The following is a 26,591-nucleotide window of genomic DNA, read 5'->3' as shown; positions in this document are numbered from 1 at the left end:
TGGGTGATAATTCTTCATGTTTGTTAACAACTTTTGAGTGATGAACCCCTCATCAAGACATGGTTAAGAATTTGGGTAAATACATATTATCTTTATTTATTCTCTCAATTCATGTATATGAGATAGGCTCTATATGAACCATGATGCATAGAAATGGTAAATACATTTTGGTTATATGCTAAATTGTATGTATATGTATCCATGTATGTTCTATGATTATGGAGATCGAATGCATAATCGGTCCTTATTATGTTTGCATTGGATTGTTGTGTTTGTATTAGAATGCTAAGAAACGGATATGCATATTTATGTAAAAGGTGTTTCTTCATCCATTGCTTGAACATGTATTCAAAATAGTGGTTTTTTTTCACAAGTTGTCACATTGCTTCCTAAAGTTGCATCAAATGATGATCTTGTAGATTATGTCTTTCATTGGAAATGTGAATTTATTGAGCTCGCTCATGTCGATAGCAATTATTTCACTTAGGCTTTGGATATTGGAATATATTTGACATCTAAGAAATCGAGCCAAACTTTTGTTGCTAAGTCACAGAGAACCGATGCCCAGAAGGCACAAGCTCTCATTTTCATATGTCACTACTTGAACCACGATATTAAAAATGAGTATTTGATTGAAAAAGTCCCTATTGCATTATGTAAGTCACTGAAGGACCATTTTGACTAGTAGTCATCTATTGTCGTTCCTCAGACACAATTTGACTAGATTAATCTTAAGTTTTAAGATTATAAGTCAGTAACTGACTATAATTCAGCTCTGCACAAAATAGTCTCAGAAGTGAAACTCTAAACAAGAAGTTTTAGATAAATATTTAATTGAAAAGACATTGCCAACTTTTCGTGTGAGTAATTTGTACTCCAGCAGTAGTACAAGACAACAAATTATGAGAAGCATCCTAAGCTGATTTTAACACTTCTTGTGGCTAAGAAACATAACTAGTTGTTGATGAAGAATCAAAACGCATGTCTGGTTGATTTTGCACAGGTGCCTGAAGCACATAATGTTACCTAGTTGAGTAACTTTATAAGGGGTTGCAGTCGAGATTATAACCGGTGTGGTATGAGTTTCGAGCTCAGAATAAGAAACAAAGTGATCAAGATATTCAAGGACGACCAAAACTCATCGAGGCAAAATTCTAGCCAGAAGCAGGTTTGATATCAATGTGGGTGTGAAGGGCATTGATCCCTACGTGCCGCGCACCAAAGCATTTGGTCATTGGAGAATGAACCTCATCTTGATGATTCTAGCTAATTTGCCTGAAGCAAATATTGTGATAAATGCTGATAATGAAATGACGAGGTATTGATGAAGAAATGATTGGTGTCATGATAATATTTTGAACAATGCATGAAAATATATTCATGGCAAAAAAAAAAAAAAGAGTTAGTTCATGCCTGAAGCATGAAGTATCCGAGTAGTTAGCTCATGCTTCAAGCATCCGAGAAGTTAGCTTATGCTTGAAGCATCCGAGAAGTTAGTTTATGCCTGAAGCATCCGAAAAGTTAATTCATGACCGCAATATTCGAAAAGTTAAGTTATTTTTGGACGCAAATTATTATGAATGCAAAGTGATTTTACTTTGCTGTTTTTCACTTTTTCCCTGCTAATTTTACTACTCGAAGTGACTATTCAGAAAGTTTACTTCTATAAGCTTAACTTTCTAATCTTACTTCTTGAATTTTACTTTTCGAATGTTTTATACTTTCTGGAACTTTATTTTTCGGAGGAAGTTTACTTCTCGGAGTTACTCCTCTTAGTTTGCATGCTTACTCATGAAAATTTTTTTCTCATTCATGCAACATGATTCTCGTATGAAATTGACTGGTTGCTAATTCAAAATTGAATTATTATCAATCCTAGAAGGATTGCTATTGTCAATAAATTATGATAATAATCTTTTGACTAAATTTAAGATGTCAAAATGTCGAATCCCTCTCCGAGCACTACAAGAAAAATGTACATAGACAACGGTTAATAACCGTTGTCGTAGGGGTATAATTTCTGTTGTTGAAGCCGGTGTTGTTGTAAGTCCCGCGCATAGACAACGGTTTTTTAACCGTTGTCTTTTCTAGAAACAACAACGGTTTTTTAACCGTTGTCTATTAAGTGTTGTAGAAGCCGGTGTTGTTGTAAGTCACGCACATAGACAACGGTTAATAACCGTTGTCTTTTCTAGAAACAACAACGGTTTTTTAACCGTTGTCTATTAAGTGTTGTCGAAGTCGGTGTTGTTGTATGTCACGCACATAGACAACGGTTAATAACCGTTGTCTTTTCTAGAAACAACAACGGTTTTTTAACCGTTGTCTATTAAGTGTTGTTGAAGATGGTGTTGTTGTAAGTCACGCACATAGACAACGGTTAATAACCGTTGTCTTTTCTAGAAACGACAACGGTTTTTTAACTGTTGTCTATTAAGTGTTGTTGAAACCGGTGTTGTTAAAAGTCACGCACATAGACAACGGTTAATAACCGTTGTCTTTTCTAGAAACGACAACGGTTTTTTAACCGTTGTCTATTAAGTGTTGTTGAAACCGGTGTTGTTAAAAGTCACGAACATAGACAACGGTTTTAAACCGTTGTCGTTTCTTCCAAAGACAACGATTTTTGACCCGTTGTCAATTCAATGTTGTTGAAACCGGTGTTGTTAAAAGTGATGCACATAGACAACGGTTTTTAACTGTTGTCTTTTGTAGAAAAGACAAAAGTTTCAAACTGTTGTCTTTTGTAAAAAAGATAACAGTTTCAAACTGTTGTCTATTGTAAAATAGACAACTTTTAACCGTTGTCTCAACCCGTTTTTAACCTGCTTAAATTTTAATCATATAAAAAAAAAACAATTTATCCATTCACCATGGCCAAGTGTAGTTACATTGCACAAGCTAAACAAGGTTCATAATAACAAGTCTAAATACTGAGCATGACCAATTATAATCAAATCATCATCCAAGTCATAATACTACAAAAAACAATTCTGATCCACAAACCAAGTCTAAATGATCACAACGTCAAATCATACCTACTCTATATAACATGATGATAGAATATCGGCCCATTCTGAACGCACCAGATCAATAACCGCTTTGTCATAATCAACTTGTTAGAACTACATGTATTGATATCCGGGTGATAATATCCATACACAACTCCTGGAGCACAAGGAGAACAGTTAACAAGAATTGATATCCGGGTGATAATATCCATATGAGTAGTTGATGAGCTGGCTTGTTTAGATGACAATCTGACTATAATAGGAACTGTGGCTAACGCAAGACCTGGCAATTTTGATTCCATACAAATCACAAAGATGCAAGCTAAAGATGTTGTGCCTCCTAAGTGATAAAATGAGTTTCTATACAAATGAGGCAGTAAAGGTGCAAAGCCAGAAGATAGATTGATAAGAAAGCAAAAACTGAATAACACAACTTACTTGTGTTGTCCTTTGTAACAAGAGACTTGTCATGGAGGTTTCCTTCTCCATTTTGAACTTAAGCTTGTATTTAAAGCACAATAGTGAATGTTTTTGTAAAGTTTTAATACAAGAGTTACAAGAGTTTGCAAAGAATAATTACATAAGTTAGAAATTTAACTTTTAATACAAGAGTTTGCAAAGTTCACTAGTATTTATACCTTAAAGCTTCCCCCTTTTCACTAGCTACTTACTCCTCTTGGCATTCAAGCACAATAGTGAATGTTTTTCTGTCCTGGCATAATACCCGAGTTATCAGAATTCATGTGTGCTTATATATATATGTATATATATATATATATATATATATATATATATATATATATATATATATATATATAAACATATAACTAGTAATTGCTAAGACTAGAGATGACATTGGTAATAAATGCAAAGCATGTTAACAATCAAGTGAATCAACAACATTAAAAACATATGGATAATAAAACTCTCCTTACATGTTTTTGAAGTTTCTTCAGCTTGGTATTGAGTTCTTCTAACACCTTGGTATGTCTGTCATCTTCTCTTAACTGAAAGGACCCTGATAAATAAGTACACTCTCTTCTTACCTGTAAGATCATGAATAGAATTTTCACATCAAGCTTGGGCATGAGAGCTTGTCACAGTTTTAGACTAAGTATTGCTCACAAAACTTTCCACTTTGGACTGTCCCAATAAGATTGATATCTAGTAAACATTTGTTTGTCGCAATAACTTGAGCCAAACAAACACTAAATGATCCACTTTTAGTGAACTTAATTAATTAAATATTTTTTGTTCAATCATCTCAAAGGGTAATTTATGCATTTATGCATATAACATAATACTCAAAATTTTAAAATTTACAAGTTTCTCCCCATGGAGTGAAATGGCAAAACCCGAGGCTGAAAAGTAGTAATTCAAGTTGAAGTGGTTTAAAAAACTAAATATAAAAATACCTCATTCTCAAGCTGGAGACAAGCAATTTTTTTCTGTCAGCTGTGAGTGCTTTACAGAGTATTTTACAGTGGGTTCCAAATATGTGTAGCTAATCAAAAGATGGTAGCATAAGCCACCAATCAATAACCACGCAGATCCTAGATTTCGCATAAAATCTACAATATAGAGAGCAAATAAAAGAAAGAACATTAGTTCTAATGAAATGAAGCACCAACCATGACCACTAAAAAGAACGTATTATCAATTGAAGATTTTAAATTAAGCCTGACCAAAAAAAATGTATTTACCACTTGATGAACAAGGGAGATAAAGGAAACGCAGCAATGGCTTAATTAAGGGACTGATCAATTTTTTAAAATGTTCATGTTTCGAGGACTTAAGGAGGGAAATCATGACCGTCACATCATTTTCCTGAAACATAGAAGAAGCATGTTGGAGTTATAAGTGGATAATTGCTAAGGATATTGTGGTTATAAATCAAGAGTTTGATAAATAAGTTTATGTTTTTCACTAGAATAACAATAGTCAAAATCACAATATTGCCGTTAACATAGAATTCTATAAGAATGGATACCGACATACCGTAATCATCTTCCATGAATTACAAGGAAAGAGATACTTGATTTCACTGTACTTGTCATCTTCAAATGAACTTTGGTGAGCACTTACAATCTAGAATCACAGGGAACAGGAATTAAGATGTCATTATAATAGTTACAAAGAGAGAAAGGTGGTATTCAGTCCAACTGAAGGGAGAAAAACCTGTTGGAAAAGGAACCGAGCAGTAGATAAAAGGAATTCAGTTATGCAAACATCCATAGAACCATGCCAAAGGTGGTGTGAAGAAGCTCTATCTACTAATTAGTTCGAGTATTGACACAATATCAACATATTTATCAATGAATTTACACATTTTTAGCATTCCATATGTTTAATTCACCAGGTTACAGAAATACAAAACAGATACATACAACTGCATACCTTTCTCCCAGCAATTTTGCAAACACACAGCTGTAATTTACTAATTTATTAAAATTTTTGTAAGTGTTTGGCCAACTCTATCCTGATTGGTTCAAGATTCTGGATAATCCATCATTTTCACCATGTTCCCAAACACATAATCTTAGCTTAACCAGCCTTACCATCGAATTACAGAGGTAAAAAACTAAAATCACTAAATGATTTTATTTGAAAGAATATGCATAAATTCACAAAATCCACCAAAAGTTACTTTAAAAAATTTTACAAGAGCAACAAAAGCAAAAAAAGATGATAGTTTTAAGCTTACTTCGTCGATTGTGAGTGGCAGGGTGGAGTGATGAAGAAATATGGGCACAAACCGGCCGATTTCCAACTCCGCCGCCACCTCCTCTATCCCTCCGTCGCTAGTTCCGTTGTAGATATAATAAAAGGAGTAGATGTGAGCGTACTCCCACAACAGCAGCAGATATGAGCGTAGACTCCCACAACAACAATATATCTGAGCATGAAACTTTGAACTGAGAAATAAAAATAGAGAGAAACCTCTGACCGAATCCATTCCAGCAAACAATCTCTCACCGCTGATTGTCCACTCTTGAGCTCCGGCCGAAACATCATCGGCTTTGCTATAGAAACCGACGTTTATGGCGCTGCTTCCGCCTAGAACGTGACCGCGTGCTTTGGGGACTCCATCCTCAGAGATTAAAGGCTGAGCAAGAAATTAAAGATCTGAGATTTTGTTTAAATGAGAGTAGAAGGTTTTTGGGTGAGATTAGAGAAGAATCAAGAGAGATGCTAAGGGAAGACTGAGCCGCAGAAAGGAGAGGGCGAAAATGGATAATATTTGGATGAATTTCATAGCTTATTACATTACAAGAGAAAAGCTAACCTTCAATTTTTCAAAACCAAGTTTACTGACTTATTCACGGCTGTAGAGGAGGGAGGCGGCGATGGCGGCAGAGGTTGGCGGCAGCAACGGCGTCGGAGGTTGGAGGCGACGAGAGGACACTCTCGGTAGAAAGCACTGACTAAGGAGATGGAAAAGTTGCAATGGAGTGTTAGGGAGAAATTGTTTGGGAGGGAATTTTTTCCGCTAATTGTAGGCGTGTGAATTTCTTTTTTTTTTTTTTGTTTGGGAGGGAAACAAAAAAAAAAAGTTAAAAAGAATGAAGATATATATATATATATATATATATATATATATATATATATATATATATATATATATATATATATGAAGAAGAAGAAGATATATATTTTTATACCTACTATCTACTATACTAATAAGAGCCTAAAAAAGTTAGGTCTATAACAAATATCAAAAATGTTATAGATATAATCTATTGTTTTTTATACTTGATATTTTTTTTATTTTTTTTTTTGAATTCATAGATTGGTCTTAATTGTAATATAATTGAAAATAAAACTTTAATGAATTGACTTTGAAATTTTGGTGAATAATTTTATATTTAAATATGAACGAAAATATAATTATTAAATTAACTTTTGAATTATATTCTTTCTTTGTTAAATTTTTATGCAATATATTTGGACAAAAAATTTTAATTACATTTTTATTCTTGTTAACACTCAGGATATAATAGCTAAAACATAAGGTGTAACAATTTAGTATATAAGAGTTAGTGTGGTTTGGTGGATTTAATTTTGTTTGTTATGTTAAAGGTCTTGGGTTTTATCCTTTGTGGTGGCATCCTTAATCTATTTTATACAATCATTGTCTTGGTTCTTAAAGACAACACATAAGCAATTTGGTTATATCATAGATGTTGCACTTGAGTATATAAGTGTTGGTGTGGCTTGGTGGGTTTAGTTTAGTTTATTATGTTAGAGGTCTTGAGTTCTTTTCTTCCTAGGGGATCCTTCAACTATTTTCTAAAATTGTTGTTTTGGTTTTCACAAACAACACAGAAGCAACCCAGTTATATACCAAATGTTGCACATTTAATCATAAGAGTTTGTGTTACTTAGTTGGTTAGACCTTATTTGTTAATTTTGAGGTCAAAGGTTCGACTCTTGTTATTAACATCCTTGTTTTTATTTTAATTTATACAACTGTTAAATAACGATGCGCAAAGACAACGGTTTTTATAACCGTTGTCTTTGTAATGTTGTGTATTCAAATACGCTTAAAGACAACATATCAAAGACAACGGTTAAATAAAACCGTTGTCTTAAACAAATAAAGAACGTGCAACGACAACGGTTATATAAAACCATTGTCGTTGTAGTGTTGTGTATTCAAGTGCTATTAAAGACAACACATAAATGACAACGGTTAAATAAAACCGTTGTCTTTTAAAAAATAATAATGCGCAAAGACAACGGTTTTAAAAAACCGTTGTCTTTGTAGTGTTGTGTATTCTAGTGCGCTTAAAGACAACACACCAATGACAACGGTTAAATAAAACCGTTGTCTTTTTTAAAAAAAGAGCGCACAAAGACAACGGTTTTAAATAACCGTTGTCTTTCTACTGTTGTGTATTCTAATGCGCTTAAAGACAACACACCAATGACAACGGTTAAAAAAACCGTTGTCTTTTTAAAAAAAAAAAAAAAACGCACATAGACAACAGTTTTAAAAAACCGTTGTCGTTGTGGTGTTGTCTTTTCACAAAATGCACAAAGACAACACACTTATAACAACGGTTAAGTAAAAACCGTTGTCTTTGAAAAAAGGGTTGCATCAAAGACAACGGTTTTGGACCAAACTGTTGTCTTTTATACAAAAGACAACACTTTTCTTAAAAACTGTTGTCTTTCTAGTGTTGTCTATGTGCATTTTTCTTGTAGTGGAGTATGGCTTAGTGCAATTCTGTGTTATTTAAGGGGTAGTATACTATACCCCTTTATAAGAATGATATTTGACTTATGCCTTACATGATATGATTGATTTATATGTTATTAATTTGAAAGATAGGAGAAAATGATATCATATCAGTTTGCCCGAAGCAAACGAAGGAATAAATCATTTCATATCAGTTTGCTCGAAGCAAATGAGGGAGTGAATTATATCATGTGAATTTGGACAAAGCAATTCCCAAACCAGCGAGTGAACTAATGTAAAGTTGAGAATAAGGATTTTTTGGGAGATCTTGAAGATCTATTTTATTTTACAAGCTTCACAGCTTCCTTATGATTGTTGTGTACCCTTATAATATCATTTGATATGTATGCTTTCATATCTGATTATATATGTTTCTCTTAGATGATTGCATATATGTTTTGGGAACTTCATATATTGCGATGCACTTTTAAAAGCTTTATAGACCCACATGATTTTATAGTAAGCATGAGTTAGTGCATCGCCTTGGGAAATTATATATTTTCTTGTTGGGGACATCAGTTTTATATATTATTGTTGTTATCACAATCTGGCCTGCTGCATATCATAAGTATTCCCCCTAACGCCTAGTACGTGGTATAAAATCAAACATTTCCCATCTGCGTTTTATTCACAATGTGCAGTCTTTTTCCTATATCACCATCATAGCGTACATTGTGGGCATGTATATGTTGATTATAAACCGCCGTCTGTTATTTAAATCTTTAGAGCCCATGATAAGGGATCAATATATAATTATGTACGCTGACTGCACACTTTATGAAGATCATTTCACGGCATTAGGGGGAGATAAGAGCTCAAATTTTATAGAATGCCGAGAAATTCTATGAATGATTGATCTTCAATATTTTGAATCCACGTACTAGGTAGACTGAACTAGAAGTTCATAAGAAGTAAACTGAACTGGAAGTTCAGAAGATAATTAATCTGCCAATATATATACTGATAAAAAGAGTGACTAGGTCTCATGTATCTTCCCGAACTTGGACGGTATGTATTTACCAATGCTCCTTGATGCCAGAAGCGTGGAGACATGTTGGTATAAAAGACAAGAATCCGCGGAAAACTAAAGCTAGTAGAAAATTTCGTCACTCTTGAAATCGCTCAAAGAAGTATGTCCTGCAGATATTCGTCCAGAAGACATTCGTCCGGAAGGCGAAAAACCCCAGTAAAATTATAGGTGCACCCAAAATCATAATATTGGGGATGCGGAACGACCAGATAAAAATATCTTTGGGAAATGGCTAGAGTCTGGTTGAATTAGAAATTGTCATTATTTTATATATATGGGAGAGATTTATGAAAAATGTTATAGTTGTCGACAACAGAATTGCCTTTACAAATTGTTCTCGTTATATGATAATCTGGATCCAGATCTAGGCACCAGCTGTGCCTTGGTATTTTTTATGTATAACGGAGCAATTAAGGCATGTACAGCTCAGCTCGCTAAAACTGTATTCTCTTTATAACACGTACACCATTTAATGTTAACCATGTAGGTTACAAATGGGTGTTTGTACGAAAGAGAAATACAAACAATATGATGGTATAATATAAAGCGAGACTGGTAGCTTAAGGGTTTACGCAGAGACCCTGAATTAATTTTGATCAAATATTCTCTCCCACAACATATGGCATTACGTTCCGCAAATTAACATTATTGGCAGTGAATTATAAATTTAGATATGCAGTTGATGAACGTCATGACCAACAAACTTATGGGTCATTAGACGCTAATATTTATTTGTAAATCCCTGATGGATTGAACACTTTTGAAATAAAGAAAGTGAAAATCGCGACGTGTAGCATTAAATTGCCAAATCTTTGTATGACTTGAATATTATTGACTGAGTGTTTTCCTCCTGAAGAAGGAATATGCAAATAATATGTACCATTATGTGTTCGTTAACGAATTGCTAATGGAGTTATTTATTTATCTGCTCAGTCAATATTGATGGTTTAAATGTTATTGAAACATAAAGAGAGCTTGGTGATATTAGCTCATGCCAAAAGACGGAGTTTTGAAATAAAAGACTTGGGAAACCCAAGTATTGTCTCGACCTGAAGATCGAGCTTCTCCTTGAAGAAGTTTTATACACCAGTTAGCCTACTTGAAAAATATCTTGAAGATGTTTTATATGGATAAGTATTATTTACTTATCACACCAATGGTTGTCCAATAATCTCTTGAAGTAGATAAAAGACCATTTAGACTCGAAGATGATAATGAGGATATTTTAGGACTAGAAGTCTATTACTTCATTCCTATTGGAGCACTATTACTGAACTAGAAGTTCCATAATCGCATCAGGCCTGATATTGAATTTGCGATGAAATTGCTAGCAACATTTAATGTTTCCCCCTACAATGAAAGTTGGAATGGTATTTAACATATCCTCCAGCACCTTCGAGGTACAAATATTTTGACGTTTATGTAAGAAACCAATATGTGGTTTTGATGGGCTATTTGGGCACTAGCTCTTTTATTTGATCCCTATGATGCTAAGTCCAAAACTGGTTATGTTATATTTTTCCCCCAATGTCCCATATGAGGACAAATAAGATTGTGTTGCACAAGCAAGTAATAGTTTTGTTAAGGGGAACCTTACAAAACATGTTGCACCTAAGTCCTTCTACACACATGAACTCCAGAAGAGTTGTAAAATTCTTGTTGAGAATGTTTGCCCCACTAAACAATCTTGTAGATATGTTCACTAAGTCTTTGCCTACATCCACTTTTGAATAATATGTTTATAAAATTGGGATGCATAGGCTTAGAAGATTGTTATCTTCAGGGGGAGCGACAACCCCTAGCTGTGCTAGAATGGACAATCTAGAGAACTTTTGATATCCTAAAGATTATGCTACGAAAGCATATGGTTGTACTCTTTTTCCCTTAGCTAAGTTTTTCCCACAGGGTTTTCTTAAGCTAAGGTTTTTAATGAGGCAACCGACGTTGGTGCACTTGAGTAGATAGTCCTGAAGACCCTTGAAATCTTGAAGACTATGCCCAGAAGGTTTATGGTTGTACTCTTTTCCTTGGCTAAGTTTTTTCCCACTGGGTTTTCTTAGGCTAAGGTTTTTAATGAGGCAACTGGTGTAACACATGGATCACCATACTTCGTGCATGTACTCTTTTCCTCGTCTAGGTTTTTCCCACTGGGTTTTTCTAGCGAGGTTTTTAACGAGGCATGAGTATATTAATGGCCAAGGGGGAGTGTTATAAATATTTTATTAGTGGCCATTAATCTTGAGACTCTCCATTTTCCTTCTACTTAATATATTGTTTATGTTAAGCATATGAAGGGTTGTATGGATTAGTATAAATACATGTGAAGGCTTAATGAAATAAAGTGCTCATGTTTGTGCTCTACATCTTGTGTCATTCTTCTCTTCTTACATCCCTACACTTTATAATCTTATATATAATCTCCGGGCAATTACCGTGTTATCATCACGCGAGAACTAACAAGTTGATAGGCCAAATTACAACAGTTTTGAGCTTTATTCTGAGTCTATGATCACACCAAATTAAATCAGATACGTCAATACAGTGTAATTTACAACAATTTATACTAGCTCTAAAAGTTTTTTTTTTTTAAAGACTTATCAATTTTATTTATAACACTGAATATAACTAAAAGAATAATACTTATAAATAATAAAATAAAAATAGATTTCAAAAACTAAAACAATATCATTCTTTCATATATACGGAGTAATATATATACTGTATGTGTACAGTATTGTGTAATATGAAGAGAGAGAAAATCTTAATCTTATTCATAAGAAAATTAGTGACTCATGATTCTAGGTAATTAAAGAGTTTATTATCTTCTCCAAGATCCAAGCAAGTTCTCAACTTCTCTAGAACCCTAGAGTGTTCTCTTTCTACAATTGTGAAGTACAAGAAATTGCAAGTGAGTAAAGTGAAGCAAAAGTGACAAAAGATCATTCTCAACTCCGTCAAATTACAATTTATACACAATTCTCTGACGTATATACGACCTGCATACATATGCGTGCTCGTGAACTACGTACTTTAGACATCTACGTACGTTGTCAGTACATACGTACTCCTCTTGTGAAGCATTCGGCCCATGCACGTACGACCAGGGTACAAGCTAAGTGAGCGTACTTAGCTCGTACCCAGGGACAATCCTGTGTCTTCTTCAATTTGAGCTCCAAACCTAAGCCAAAATGCTCCAATTCCAGCCTCAACTTTTAAAAATATATACACAAATGCACTCACTATTATTATTGTACTTTACTTTATGCAATTTTAAACAATTATAACCACATATAAGCACAAAAGGACATCAATAAAGCACAATTTGATTCCAAATGACCCCAAGGAATAAAGTATCTTTAGCACTTATTAATTACACAAAATACACATCTAATTTTACAAAAAGAAAAAATAAATATTATTGGCCTAATGCTTTAGACAAGCACAATTTTTTAAATAAAATTAGAAGTGTATTTTGTAATGATTGAATTTGACAAAAACAATTGAATCTACATATTTGAGAGATTAAAAATATTTTTTTTTTTAAAAAAAATTGTATTTGTGGCATAATAAGTAGATACCTATAGTATAGTGATTATTATGATACTTAACTTTTGGAGACAGGTGAAATAAGGTTGAATTGGGATTTGCTGATCCAAAAAGAAAGGTTAATAATGCTTGTCTTCTCCAAGTCATTAAGTGCATTTGAAGGTTGGAACAACGTACCAAAAGGATCCTATACATTCCAACCAAATATGCACACAAGTAACACACAAATACCTCTACTGGTGATGGACAAAAAGAAAATGACTTTACAAGATCAAAAGTTGAACTGAGAAAGTAAACAGCAAAAATGATAGAATTATATATGTTTGTCCGAGTTGTGTTATCAAGAGTTAAACTCGTGACCAATTAAGTACAAAATTTTGTTTCACTTATTCAATTTATTTATTTATTTATTTATTTTTTTTGGGAGGGGGGCCTTTACAAACAATTTTGATCCTAGAACTATGTGCATCTATTACTAAAAGAAAAAGTTTACTATAGGTTCATAATTGAGAAATTAAATGTAATTTTTTGTCGCTCAAGATAGTAGTCTAAGTAGTTGGGGGTGATGCACTTTAGACTTGCTTTAAGTGGTAGGGTGCGGTTCGAATCCACCATACATAGACAATTTGGAGTTTGACTCCCTAGCTGGGTTAGGCTTGGAGTTGAACTCCATGTGCGTCCGCAGAAGTGTATAGTTGGGTCTCAATGCTCTCGGTTTACCTCCTATCACAAACAATTTGTAGTTGGGTTCCCTAGCTAGATTGGTTGGGGTTGAGCTTCTTGTGTGCAAACATGTACAGTTGGGTCTCAATAATGTTATCGATTTACCTCCTTACAAACTTAGGGAGCGGGATTATGGGTAGGGGTGGAAATAGGCCGAGCCGAGCCGAGCTTTAGAAAATTAGGTCTCGATCTGTTACGAAAATCTAAAGCCTGAGCCTGATCATGTATGTAGGCTTTTTGTTAGGCTAGGCTCAAGCCTAAGCCTACAATTGACCTGGCCTGGCCTGGCCTGAAGCCTTTTTAAAAACTTGTTTAATATTTAGGCCATTAAAAATGTTTCAAAGTAAGTCATACTTTGAGCCTATTTAAAGCTTACATGTTAAGACTTTTTAAAAACTTTAATAAGTATATCTAAATGCTTTCAAAGAAAAATAAGTATATCTAAATAATTTAAGAAATATACCTAATACAAAACTAATACATAATTACAAAGTATATCACCACAATGCAAACATAATAGCATTAAAATATAAAATAAAATAAAACAAGTGACAACTTCAGCATTCTCGTTAACTTATTTTGAAATATATTCAACTGTTTTATTGTTTGTTATCCTATATAATCTCATAAATAATTAACAATCAACTCACATAATTAAGTTGTGACATTTTATTTTATTAACTATTATGATAGTAAGAGCAATTAATGAAAAAAAATTAAACAATAAGAACACTTATAACAGGATTAGCAGCAATATTTATAGTTGAATCATAATTTAGAATGAGATTTTGGAGGTGGAGGGTTAGGGTTTGGTAATTATATATGCTTGGGGTTATATTGTAAATATAAAAATATATTAGGTATAAAATAGAATATATATATATATATATATATATATATATATATATATATATATATATATATATATATATATATATATATATATATATATATATATGGAGGACCTTAGGGGGTCCATTTTGTTAGGAAAGTATTGACCCAAGTGAGAGTGGTGAAAGAACGAGGTTGGCCCAAGTCCGGTTAGGCTGGGAAGGCAAGCATGCATGGTGGCCTGATGGAGGAGGGGGGAAATACAATCATTATTACATGGACCATGGTCCATACAATTGTTTGGGCCATAAATCAAAAGTACATTTTTAATATACTAAGGGTGCATTATTTATGTACGTAAGGTACATTTTTTGAAAGTACATTTTTTAATATACTAAATGTACATTATTTTATATAATGTACCTTCAATACAAAAATAATGTACCTTCAGTACAAAAATAATGTAATTTTAATATATTAAAAATGTACCTGATATTCATGGTCCACACAATTGTGTGGACCATGTTTCACACAATAATTTGTCGGGAAAATATACCTAATACAAAACTAATACATAATTACATATTTACATAAGTATATCACCACAATGCAAACATAATAGCATTAAAATATAAAATAAAACCATATTTTGTATATTATAAAATAATGTACATTTAGTATACAAATAATGTACTTTTAATATATAAAAAATGTACTTTGTTTTCAGGAAAAGTACATTATGTGAATACTAAATGTACATTATTTTAAATAATGTACATTCAATACACAAAGAATGTACTTTTAGTACATTAAAAATGTACTTTCTTTTATGGTCCATACAACACTATGTGGACCATGGTTCACACAATAATTTGCCCGGCGGCCGATCGACCAACCCGCCGGCGGTGGTGGTACGGGTCTCGCCGGACCACCGGCGAAGTGGAGCAAAATAAGTTAAGGGTGCTGCTAGTAAAGGTCAAACCTGAGACCACCAGCATAGCACACAAAGGTCAACCCACCAAGCCAAACCAACTCTTGTGTACCAAGGCGCGATACCTTATATTTATGCCTATTTTTACGGGCTGGCAACTTTGACCAACGACCATGACCGGCCATTGGCCGCCCGGCGACTGGCCAGCGGCGTATCCCGCTGGCCACCTCAAGCCATGGCGTGGCCGGGCAGAGTGGTGCGCCCCGGGCACTTCAATGGCGCCCCTGTTCCCGAGGGGGTGCGATGCGGTGCGTTGTGGTGTTCGAAATGGTGCGGTATGGTGTGGAGGGGTAAGGTACGGCAGGGATTGATAATCGACCCTTCCGGCTAGCGCATGGCTAGCAATGTGAGCCCATTGGACTCCCCATGGCATGGCGTGACTAGTGGGGACAATGCACCCCCCGGCACACCATCGGCGCCCCCATCAGCTGGGGTTGGTAGTAAGGGGTGGAGATGGGTAGTAGAGAAGGTGGGGGTGAAGGTGTGAGAGAAGGTGGAGACGTGAGTGAAAACATGAGGCATGCATGGGACACGTGGAGGATGGATATGGAAGACTAGTTGATCTCGTACACTTATCAGCAATCCAGAAAGCCCTTTACACTATATAAGGCACTATTCCCTCCTTTTAAGGGGGGAGGATTTAAGCACTATAAGCACTACGGTATAGTGGTCTTGACCTCATGCTCTTAACCCTCTCACCTGGGTTCGATTATTGTATGTAGCATAGTTAGCTATAGCCCATCCTTTGGGCTTGTACCTCGGGTTTTGTACAAACTGAAGAACACTTACCCCACGAAACACCAAACACGATATTGGTTTATGGTGGACCCGGTCCCAATAAAACCATCATTGGCGCCGTCTGCGGGGACCGCTGCGATTAGCACGTGTCTATAATCTCTATTTGAATGAGCGAAAACGCCGTCATTGGGGACCGCTGCGAGGTAGGCCGAAATGGCTGGCTCGCCAGATGAGCACTTACCCTGCGCACGATATGGAGCAGGCGCCTGGCTGGCTCGCGTGAAGAACACTTACCCCGTGAAATACCGAACATGATATGGAGGAGGCACCACCCTCGAATCACGCAGAAGGAGGGAGACCGGAGGGCAACGAGAGGACGAATGTTATCCAAGCCGGCGATCAGCTCCCCCAGCACTTGGGCCCGAGGCCAGACCCCCTTGGAAACGGGAGGAGGGCCCTCGTGGTACCGCGGGACCAAGGGCCTCCGAGGAAGAACACCCGCAAGGCAAGTATGGAGGAAGCCGAAGGAGAGAGTGCATATCGCCCGTTAGAAAGAGGGGCGCATGCCCGACAAGTCAACCCTTCGATGGACTGACTTGAGAGGGTGAACGCCAAGAACGAGGAATTGGTATGGTGGAAGGAGCATGACACCCACCCCATGGTACCCAGGATAGCCGTCACACCGCCTTTCACCCCCAAGATCATGAATGAGCCCCTCCCTCCCATCTTCAAGACCTCCAACATTATGCGGAATGATGGGGCGGGAAACCCCCAAGAGCATGTGCTGACCTATCAGGCCACCATGATGTTAAATGGGGTCCTCCGACGCCTTGATGTGTTGCACATTTTTGTCCACGCTGTCCGGAGGTGCGCAGCGATGATTCACGAACTTGATGGGCAACTCCATAAGCTCATTCCAAGATCTGGCCACCAGGTTTATTACCCATTTCATGAGAGGGAGGAGGAACAAGAAGCATTTCACGCACCTTGCTAGTATTAAGCAATGGATGGACGAAACCCTCACCAAATTACTCGCGCGATGGAGATCAGAAGAGGCCGAGGTAGAGGATATGGATGACCGATCAGTGATCGTCATGTTCATCGCGGCACTTCGCACCGGAGACTTATACAAGAGCCTATGGCGCGAAACCCCGAGGTCGTACGCAGCCTTAATTATGAAGGCAGATCGATACGTGGAGGCTGAATAAGCAAATCACTTGAAATGCCTAGAAGAGGAAGGGAGTATGAGGCCGCAGATGGAAGAACCATCTAAGTCTAGGTGGGGACGGTTTATCCCTCCAGAAGGAGTGTAGAAGGACCAATTGCCCGTACACACTGTCTAAAAGGATCAGGAGAAGTAGGCGACAAACGATAAGTATGAGTCACCAACACGATAAGTTGGAGCTACCCTACGAGGTAACACATTTAGTGCATTGAGACGCTACCCTTATGTCTACACTTTAACACTTAGTTCAGTAAAGATTAAGTTTATTTTCCCAAACTATGTGCTCGATTCCTCAGTGGAGGCGTTATTGGTTCTCTGTGTTTCAGTAGGTTGAGAAAGTATATGAACAGATACTACAATGTAATAGAGCCAGTAACTTTCAAAAATGTGCTCGATTCCTCCTCTCTTTTTTTCTTTTTCTTTTTTGGTGTTAGTTGGCAAGGTTTTACCTTGGGCCAAAAGATTCTTCCGTCTGACGGTAGGCGAGGTCGGACCACGTACCGTACCTAGGGTATTAGTCCCTTGGTCGAGGTCATTCGACCTTGGACCATTAACTCTTCCGTCAGGCAGTAGGCAAGGTTAAACCTCGTACTGCCCCAAGGGTACTAGCCGCTTGGTCGAGGTCATTCGACCTTCGACCATTAAGCTCTTTCGTCTGGCAGTAGGTGAGGTCGGACCTCATACCGTCCCAAGGGTACTAGCCACTTGGTCGAGATCATTCGACCTTGGACCATAAAGCTCTTCCGTTTGGCGGTAGGTAAGGTCAGACCCCGTACCGCCCCAAGGGATGTGTTGTGAGGTCGGCTAAGGGTTTCTTGGGCCACCTCGGCGGTCGGCCTCCCCTCCCCTCCTCCTTATGAGTTATGAAAATGAGTATCATGACGAAAGTTTGCTATCTTATTCAAGAATGCGGGTTGTTAAGGAGTTGGACCACCTTACAAAATGAAATTATTGAAAATATTGAGTAGGGGCTCGGGGTCCCAAACCCTATCGACTAGCTTCCCCTTCGGGGTCTTAAGCTTGCAGTTGCCGGTTCGAACCACGGCTGCCACGATCTATGGCCTCTCCCAATTATTCATTCGGCACCAGGTGAGTTTCAGCCTCGCAATGCCCATAAGGATAATTAAGGTCGAGGTCGGCTTGCTTCGACCTATGCTAGGAATTAATCCTTAGCATTGCAATAGGCGATGCCGGGCTTCTCAACTCCATTTAAGAAAATTGAGGTCGGGGCATGTCTCGCCTACGAGGAATTTGGGGGACCTCGTCGCCTTACGCCTAACATCATTTCGGCTGGCCCAAACGTTCCTACTACTCTGGTTCATCGAGCCCATGGTGGCCGAACTCGAACTCCACGTGCTCGTGATGGCCAAGCTTGGGCTCATCATGCTAATAGTGGCCGAGCTCTTGTGACAAAGTCTGTTTTCTATTGCAATGCATTATTAAGAGCCTCATACTCCGTAATGGAAGCCCAATCACGCTTTCCCTGAAGCTTTGCTAACCCCTGCTTTAGTTCTTTGATTCTACGACTGAAATTATTAAAGTGGTCGCCACCCCAGGTTGTCAGATTTGCACGCATGTAGACAGTCTTTTCTGGAAATCCATGCCCATTGAATCAATCCATGAGCGTTCCACTACTGATTTTCAACCTGCATCCCCTAACCAAGCTGACTCAAAGTGAAATCCCATTTTCCTTCGCTGCATACGTTAGACAAAAACCTCCAAGTAACGCGTAGAATGATCGAAGCAAATAGTAAAAACATTAGTGACATCATGACATTGGAAAAAGGTGCACCAGTTATCTGTAGCCACCACTCAATACAAGCGCCCTTCCACCCAGTTCTCTGTTCTCCATCCTCTCTCCAATTGTAGGGATAACCTAACATACCCAAATCAGCAAGTCCGCATTGGTCTAAAGTTGTGTTAAAGCCCCTAATTAAAGGGCCAGGGTGGCGATGAATACTTTTCTTTTCTACCTCACTATCAATATCATTGAAATCACCCGCTACCACCCAAGGTAGAGCAAATTTCTGACTCAACATTCTCAACATATCCCAAGACTGCTATGATTCCTCTCTAGGAACCCATAATAGCCTGTTAACCGCCAAGGTGATATTCCTGGGATGATAACAGCCACGCCAATGTGATTAAGAGAGTAGCTTATGAAACTCGCACACCCTCTATCCTTCCAAAACAGTGCGAGACCACCACTCAGTCCCCTTCTATCCACGTAAAACAATCCTTCATAACCCATCTTTATGCGTAGGTCTTCAGCATGACATCGACGTACTTTTGTTTCACACAAGAAAAAAAAAAAGCCAGAATTTGGACACTATGTCCTGGATTTCACGAACTATCCGAGAGCCTGCCAACCCTCGATAGTTCCATACCAAGGTACTCATTGGGCCAGGCGGGATTGGCAACTAGTTCCCGCCAATGGCTAGTTTATTGACTGTTCAATCATCATTGTGTCGTGGTTCTTAGTGGCCTGCTTCTCCTCATATCTTCTACGTTTGGCATCTCCCAATATATGTGTCCCTTCCGTTATCGATAGTGGGGATGTTACCATTAATACTTGTGGTGGGATGGGTTTACCATCTTGGCGTAGACACTTTGCTCTAACTTGCTGTGGTGTGCGTCTTGTTGCTGCTCTCATCCATGCACCATAAGGGTAAGAGCTCGATTCTGCCTTGTCATCATATGCTTTCTTACAGAATTTATCTATGTGACCGAGGAGACCACAGTAGTAGTAGTAGAAGGAATTCAATCGTCAATAGCAGAAAGAAACTCAAGTGAAAGTACCATCCTGGAGTTTAAGCTTTATGCGTATCTTCAAAGGCTGTTGAACATCCAGAGAAACCCTAGCACGAATGTAGCCGTGCCAAGTTCCCCCAAAATTGTTCGGATCACAAGCCACAAAAGTCCCGACGTAGTTGGCAACTTTCTCAATAAATTGTTCTGTGCGGAAACTAGAGGGAAGATCTATAATATGTACCAGTAGTCGACATGAAAGAGCGGGGTAGATGTTGGTGAAGCACCTGGCTCCAGCCTCACATAGACTAGAGTATGATTGTCGAAGGACCACATACCATCTTCCAAGACTCGGTTTGCATCCCGTTCATGGAAGAACTGGAATAAAAATAGATTATCTTGCTCCTGTAAAACTCGTAGACCCATGACCGGTTGTCAAACTGCGGCTTGAGTGTTATGCATGTGGTCAAATTTGATCAATTTGTCTATTAGAAAATAACCCACCAAGGTGAATAGACAGTCTGGGCTCGAAATCGGTGGACTTGCTTGAACAGCATCCGATGCAGCTATACCCTCCCTTGTCCTCTTCAGCCAACGTGATTATATTGTTGAGCACCGTTTTTCCAGATCACTCGTGTCCATGGCGTAAAGTATCGCTAAGAGTACCAGTAATCCATCCACAAAAAAAAAAAAAAAAAAAAAAAAAAAAAAAACACGAAGAATCGGTATGAACTTGAAGATCAGACAGAAAACCTAACGCGTAGGGAGAGAAGACTAGTGAGAAATCCTAGAAGACCGCATATTACCTCCCAAATTTGCTATATTTTATAACTTTTCAAAATGAGTTACAAGAAGATCCATTTTTTTACCAAAGAAAGTCTATAATTTATCTATAGTTCAAAATAAGTTATAAGAAAGTCATAGCTTAAATGAAAATGACAACTTCAACATTTAAAAAAAAAAAAAAAATAGCAATTAAAAGCAATTTCTATTTCGTGTTAGTAGCATTAAACATTTAGGGTGTGTTCAGTTCAAACATGGGAATTAGAATTAGAATATGAATCAAATACTTAGTAATTGGAATGTGTTTTGGTGAAAGTATTTTGCATGGTGGTAGGCTTGGAATTTGATTGATTACCAAAATTGTTGTTTGGTTATATATGACCTTATAATTGGAATAAAGATTTTTAAAATACAAAAACAAAAAATTAAGGTAATTGATCATAATATCATAATATGATACATCCAAAGCACAAAATGAACAAAAAATCAAAATCAAAATCTAAAAGCACTAATACTATGTATTGATGAGGAGTCGACGAGATGATGAGAGATAAATTTGAATTAATAGAATGATACCTGATTTAAATTAGGCAATGAATATTTTTAATTATATGAGTAACAAATCATATACGTGTATTTTAAAAAATTGTCAACCAAATAATGTGTATGACTTTCATTTTCATTTCTTGTGTCTAACTCCGGAACCAAACACATCCTTAGTTTCATTGTGATGTACATACAAGTCCTTACATTATGGATGCCTAATTACTCAATAAATTAAAGAACTACTCTTCACACATATAATGTGTGTAATTGAGTGGGGAAAAAATATTGATTTTCCTCAAAAGTAAAATGTTTGAGTTTGAACATAACAATAGATGGAGGAACAGAAATTATGAAAATGTGGATCGAGTATGAGCAGTCTCTACTCTCTAGTCTCTACCATAGCCGGTGTAAGTAAGGTTTGTATGTGGAGTTAGCTAGGTAGTAGCTACCAAAGTGGTAAATTGTCAATAATTTTTCTCTTCTTTTTCATAGCCTTCTTGAGAAGTTTCATATCTGCAGAGGGAAGAGTGCAAGGCGGGGATGAAGAAGGGAAGGCGGTTGTCCTTTCCAGGAATTCCCTCTGCTTTCCATCAGCAAAACAAAGCACAGAATCCAGACACACCTCTTGAGCTGAGGATGGTGGAACTGGCACGAAATCCTGCAGCTTTGCATACTCCCTGATCAGATGATACATGTAGTCGTAGATCCGATCCATGCTCAGATTTCCCATGAATTCTTGTGCTGCTTTTCCTATTTCTGCAGCCTATCCAAACCACATCATGTTAGAATCAAGCCCTTACAGAAGATATAGCTAATAGGAATGCGCAACTGTATTTCCTTATACTGCCACACATTTTCGAATACTGGGTGTTGGGCAGGCTTGGCCTTTACCCTTTACCCTTTACGGACCTCTGCCCTACAATCTCCAGCCAACAGGTGCTAGACTTCCCTATACCGGCCTCCACCCAACACATTAATAATGAATAATACTAAGCAAAACTAGGTATACAACTAACTATATATGAAACGCTTACAAAAGCTATAGCTAATAGGAATGCACAACTGCATGTCCTTATACCGCTACACATTTTCGAATAATGGGTGTTGGGTAGGCTTGGCCTTAACCCTTTACCCTTTACGGACCTCTGCCCTACAATCTCCAGCCAACAGGTGCTAGACTTCCCTATACCGGCCTCCACCCAACACATTAATAATGAATAATACTAAGCAAAACTAGGTATACAACTAACTATATATGAAACGCTTACAAAAGCTATAGCTAATAGGAATGCACAACTGCATGTCCTTATACCGCCACACATTTTCGAATACTGGGTGTTGGGCAGGCTTGGCCTTTACCCTTTACCGATTTCTGCCCAATAATCTCCAGCTATCAGGTGCTAGACTTGCCTATATCGACCTCCACCCAACACATTAATGATGAATAATACTAAGCAAAACTAGGTATGCAACTACCTATATATGAAACATACATATGTATATACCTCGTACGGATGTTCATTGCCCCACTCAACACCCATTTTTATAGCTCGGCACATATCAAATGTAGGAATGGGCCAATAGTGTTGCTTTGGAATGAGACCGCGACTAAAGAAATCTTCGTATTCTGGTGTTATTATAAGTGGAACAGAACCACATGCAAGAATGTATTTCAAGCTTACAGACCATGCATATCCCTCAGCATAGATCTTATACCTGTAAATACAATACAATATATATAATGGAAACAAATTCATCCAAAAGGCCAGCCGGGTAAGTCATATATATCTTCTTTAATTTGCACTTTAAATTAAGGCCACCAGATCAGAAGAGTGAGTATCTATCAGTAACAACATAAAACTAAGGGATATGATCCAAGCTAGGCATAATTGATTAATCCCAAAATATAAAGAATGAGAATTGAAGATGGATTTTATGGTTCCACAGCATTATATTTGGAAGTTAAGTTAAGTTACCGATGCTGGCACTGCTTGGATAGTTTGGACTGCTCAAAACCAGACTTTGCTTCTTCTACCCAGTCCTGCGGGTAAGTATATATATTTGAAAATGATATTCATGAGGCCATATCGATCTATGGTAAATGTCAAATTATTATAATATTAACAATAAGATAAAGAAGTTACTCAATAACCTGACGAAAAATCTGTGCCCTCCACAGTCTAGTGTCATTACATTGCAACAATTCGGTGCGAATTGGAGAACTGACATCCGGATTTCCTTTCCAGTAAGCAACTGGCCATTTTCTTGCCCAACTCCGCAATCTTGAACCTTGTTTAATGTTATAAAACTCTTCATCCCATGGTCCTATGTTAATCTCCGACCTGTACATACAATGCTGCTAATTAATAATCTGATGTATGGGTAAAAAAACAAACAATTATATATATCCTAGAAAGAATGTTAATTACCAGCCCCAGAAAGACCAATCTGGAAAGGGAATATCGAAATGTTGGGGGGTGGTGCAATAGCGGAAGATTGGCAATGGCATCTCTGCATTCTCGGTTCGATTAATGGTGGGCTTATCCATACAATCAAACATGAGATCCACATCGGGAATCAGGCCGGGATATCTCCTAAGCAGCTGCAGGAGGCCCCAAATGGTAAACATTGCTCGGCTCTGCACACAAGCAAAGTAAAAATCCACATACAATTTCCCCTGCACGATCACCACCCGGAACGCCGCGGACTTCTGGGCTTCCGTGACATGAGCCCGTGAAATCCTGGACTTCGCCCACGGCTTCAGATCATAGTATATGTATTTGTAGAAATCTGGGCATTGCGGGGATTCACGGATTATTTTCGGGTCATCGTAGATGCTACTGATCGTGGTACTCCCTCCTAGAATGTCCGTGGTGGGGTTGATGGTCGGGGTGGTGGCGGCGGTGGTGTTCGCCGCCCGGGTGCTGCAGGTTAGATAAGAGCATTGCAGGATTTTGGAAGCTCTGGAATAGGTCGATTCGTCATCGAAGTCTTTAGCCGGGAACACATGCCATGGCGTGGGCTCTAAATTGTGCCCCACGATGGTTTTCGTCCTCGAAATCAGGTTATCTACCTGGTAGGATTGAATGTGAATTGAAGAACAGAACAGAACAGAGCATAAATCAAAATTAAAATTGAAATGATATATATATATATATACCTCGAAGAGGAGGAGGAGGGCGAGGGAGATGAAGGCCAAGATAAGGACGTAGCGAGGGATGAAGGAGGGGGAGCGAGTTGGGGTCTGCCTGGAGAGAATCGCCATTGTCGTGGAGGTGGGAGAGACGACGATGCATTTTTGATGGCGATCATGATCCGGTGGCACAGCTTTGGCACTCCTATTTTTCTAACCAATGGCTGGGGGAGGGCTGAACATTCCGTGCCGCCACGTGGAGATCAGGGACAGTAGCTCACGCTTTCCGACCCCGACATCATAACTGATTACAGATATTTTTGTAACGGATTTACATGCACATTACGTACCGACCCGTTTATTGCGGAAACGGGTCCAACCCACCACCCGTTAAATTACAATTACAATACTTCTTCTCCCAAACATTCCCATTATTTAATTACGCTAATCAATGCTTATAACACCACTAATTATATTTTGAATTTTGAATGTCTCATAAAACTGTCAAATTCATATGTTATTGCTAAAATTTTTATATCAATGCTTATAATACAATTAATTATATTTTCAATGTCTCATCAAACTGTCAAATTCATACGTTATTACTAAAGGCTTTTATATCAATTTACTTCTTGATTATTATTATTATTTTTGTTGAAAACACTTCTTGATTAATATTATTTCATCCCAACCCATTAAGGGACGTTTGGTTGATGAAATGGCAAATTACCTTAGGTAATGATGTGTTGCAGGTTAGGAACATTAGAGGAAGGCGGGAGGGTGGTTTCATGTAAAAACTGGATACTGATTAGGCTTCTATGGTATAAAGTTGGGCGATCTTAAAAGGACTAGATTGAGCCTTGAACATAAGTGTTTGGAGGATGGAATTTAGAGTGACTCTTTGGACGTGAAAAGGTGGTTGCATGGTACACCATCATTGACCAGTAACCTGGCTGACATCATTGATCAATGCAAATCATGACTGTAATTCCGTTCTTGTAAGTAAATAAGGTCCTAATTTAGTTGTTTGATACATAAAAATTGAAGATTTGATTAAGAAGAAAATTGAATGTAAACGATTTTGAACGATTTTGCCACAATCATGCTCAATTAATTAGGAGAGAGAAGTGAAAACTGAATTGCAACTTTTGTAATCAACTAATCAAAGAAATTTGGGGGAAAGTTGCAAAATTAATGGAGAAAGGAAGAATCTTGCCATCTTCAATGGTGATGCCTGATTTTAAAAAAAAAATAAAAAAAAAATAATGAGTTTTAGGCAAGATAGAAAGAGACGTTAAGGAATGTGGGCTTAATTGCATATTATTATTTTATTTCTTAAGCAGTTTGGTCAAAAATAAATATTGTGCCCTCTAAAATTGAATCTTTGTATTGTTGGGCATTATGTACGGGCGAAAAATTGGCCCTGATGCAAACAATGGGTGAGCAAGGAATAATATGTACCGTTATATAATATAATACATATATAATGTGTCATTATGTACTATTTAAAAAATTGCTAATGGAGTTGTTATTCTTATGATGAAGGAATAATATGTACCATTATATGCTAAATAAAGAGTTACAAAGAAAGATATTTGTTTATCATATCATTCGCTATAGTGTCCGGTTTAGTTCGAACCGAACCGTGGTCATCCCTACGTATACGCAATAATTTGTTGGAGAAGAAAAATAAATAAAATGTTTATTTTAAGGGTAGAAATGTAAATTTAATATATCGGGGGGGATCGCCACTTTTAGAATAATTGAGGGGGCTAATGTACTTACATGAATAATTCAGGGGGAAAAAGTACTATAAATATATAACTCAGAAAAAAAAATGTCATTTTCCCTTTTGCATATATCATGAACAACCTACTCTGATCTTTTTCCCTCCACTAGGTTTTTCCCACTAGATTTTTCTAGCCAGGTTTTTAACGAGGCATTAGTAATGAGTATGGTATAGTAATATCAAAGGGGAAAATCATCTTGAAAATTATGTCCTGAATTTTTATTGATTAGTTTATGATTGTACTCTTTTTCCTTG

At 37.3% G+C, this 26,591-nt stretch overlaps 2 protein-coding genes across 2 annotated transcripts; both read right to left on the bottom strand.

Annotated features, from left to right (window-relative positions):
• Positions 1 to 2,950: 2,950 nt before the first annotated feature.
• Positions 2,951 to 20,511, bottom strand: LOC109182661. The gene is made up of 10 exons (XM_019332811.1): positions 20,424 to 20,511; positions 20,137 to 20,316; positions 19,910 to 20,055; positions 19,157 to 19,213; positions 5,716 to 6,117; positions 5,010 to 5,099; positions 4,715 to 4,838; positions 4,427 to 4,582; positions 3,947 to 4,057; positions 2,951 to 3,723 (listed from the first exon to the last, which is right to left on the bottom strand). Exons 1-8 carry the CDS (start codon positions 20,509 to 20,511, stop codon positions 4,434 to 4,436), a joined length of 1,236 nt encoding a protein of 411 aa, XP_019188356.1. The 3' UTR covers positions 2,951 to 3,723; positions 3,947 to 4,057; positions 4,427 to 4,433.
• A 1,058-nt stretch (positions 20,512 to 21,569) lies between these two features.
• Positions 21,570 to 24,697, bottom strand: LOC109182678 (O-glucosyltransferase rumi homolog). The gene is made up of 6 exons (XM_019332829.1): positions 24,575 to 24,697; positions 23,844 to 24,487; positions 23,567 to 23,756; positions 23,391 to 23,455; positions 22,920 to 23,130; positions 21,570 to 22,177 (listed from the first exon to the last, which is right to left on the bottom strand). The coding sequence occupies exons 1-6, from the start codon at positions 24,677 to 24,679 to the stop codon at positions 21,860 to 21,862; spliced, it is 1,533 nt and encodes a 510-aa protein (XP_019188374.1). The 5' UTR covers positions 24,680 to 24,697; the 3' UTR covers positions 21,570 to 21,859.
• Between the last annotated feature and the right edge of the window lie 1,894 nt (positions 24,698 to 26,591).

Source organism: Ipomoea nil, unplaced genomic scaffold (assembly GCF_001879475.1).
Source record: "Ipomoea nil cultivar Tokyo-kokei standard unplaced genomic scaffold, Asagao_1.1 scaffold1074, whole genome shotgun sequence".
Classification (NCBI taxonomy): Eukaryota; Viridiplantae; Streptophyta; class Magnoliopsida; order Solanales; family Convolvulaceae; genus Ipomoea; species Ipomoea nil.
Note: the sequence above shows the minus strand (reverse complement) of the source record. Positions and strands in the feature narration are given on the sequence as shown.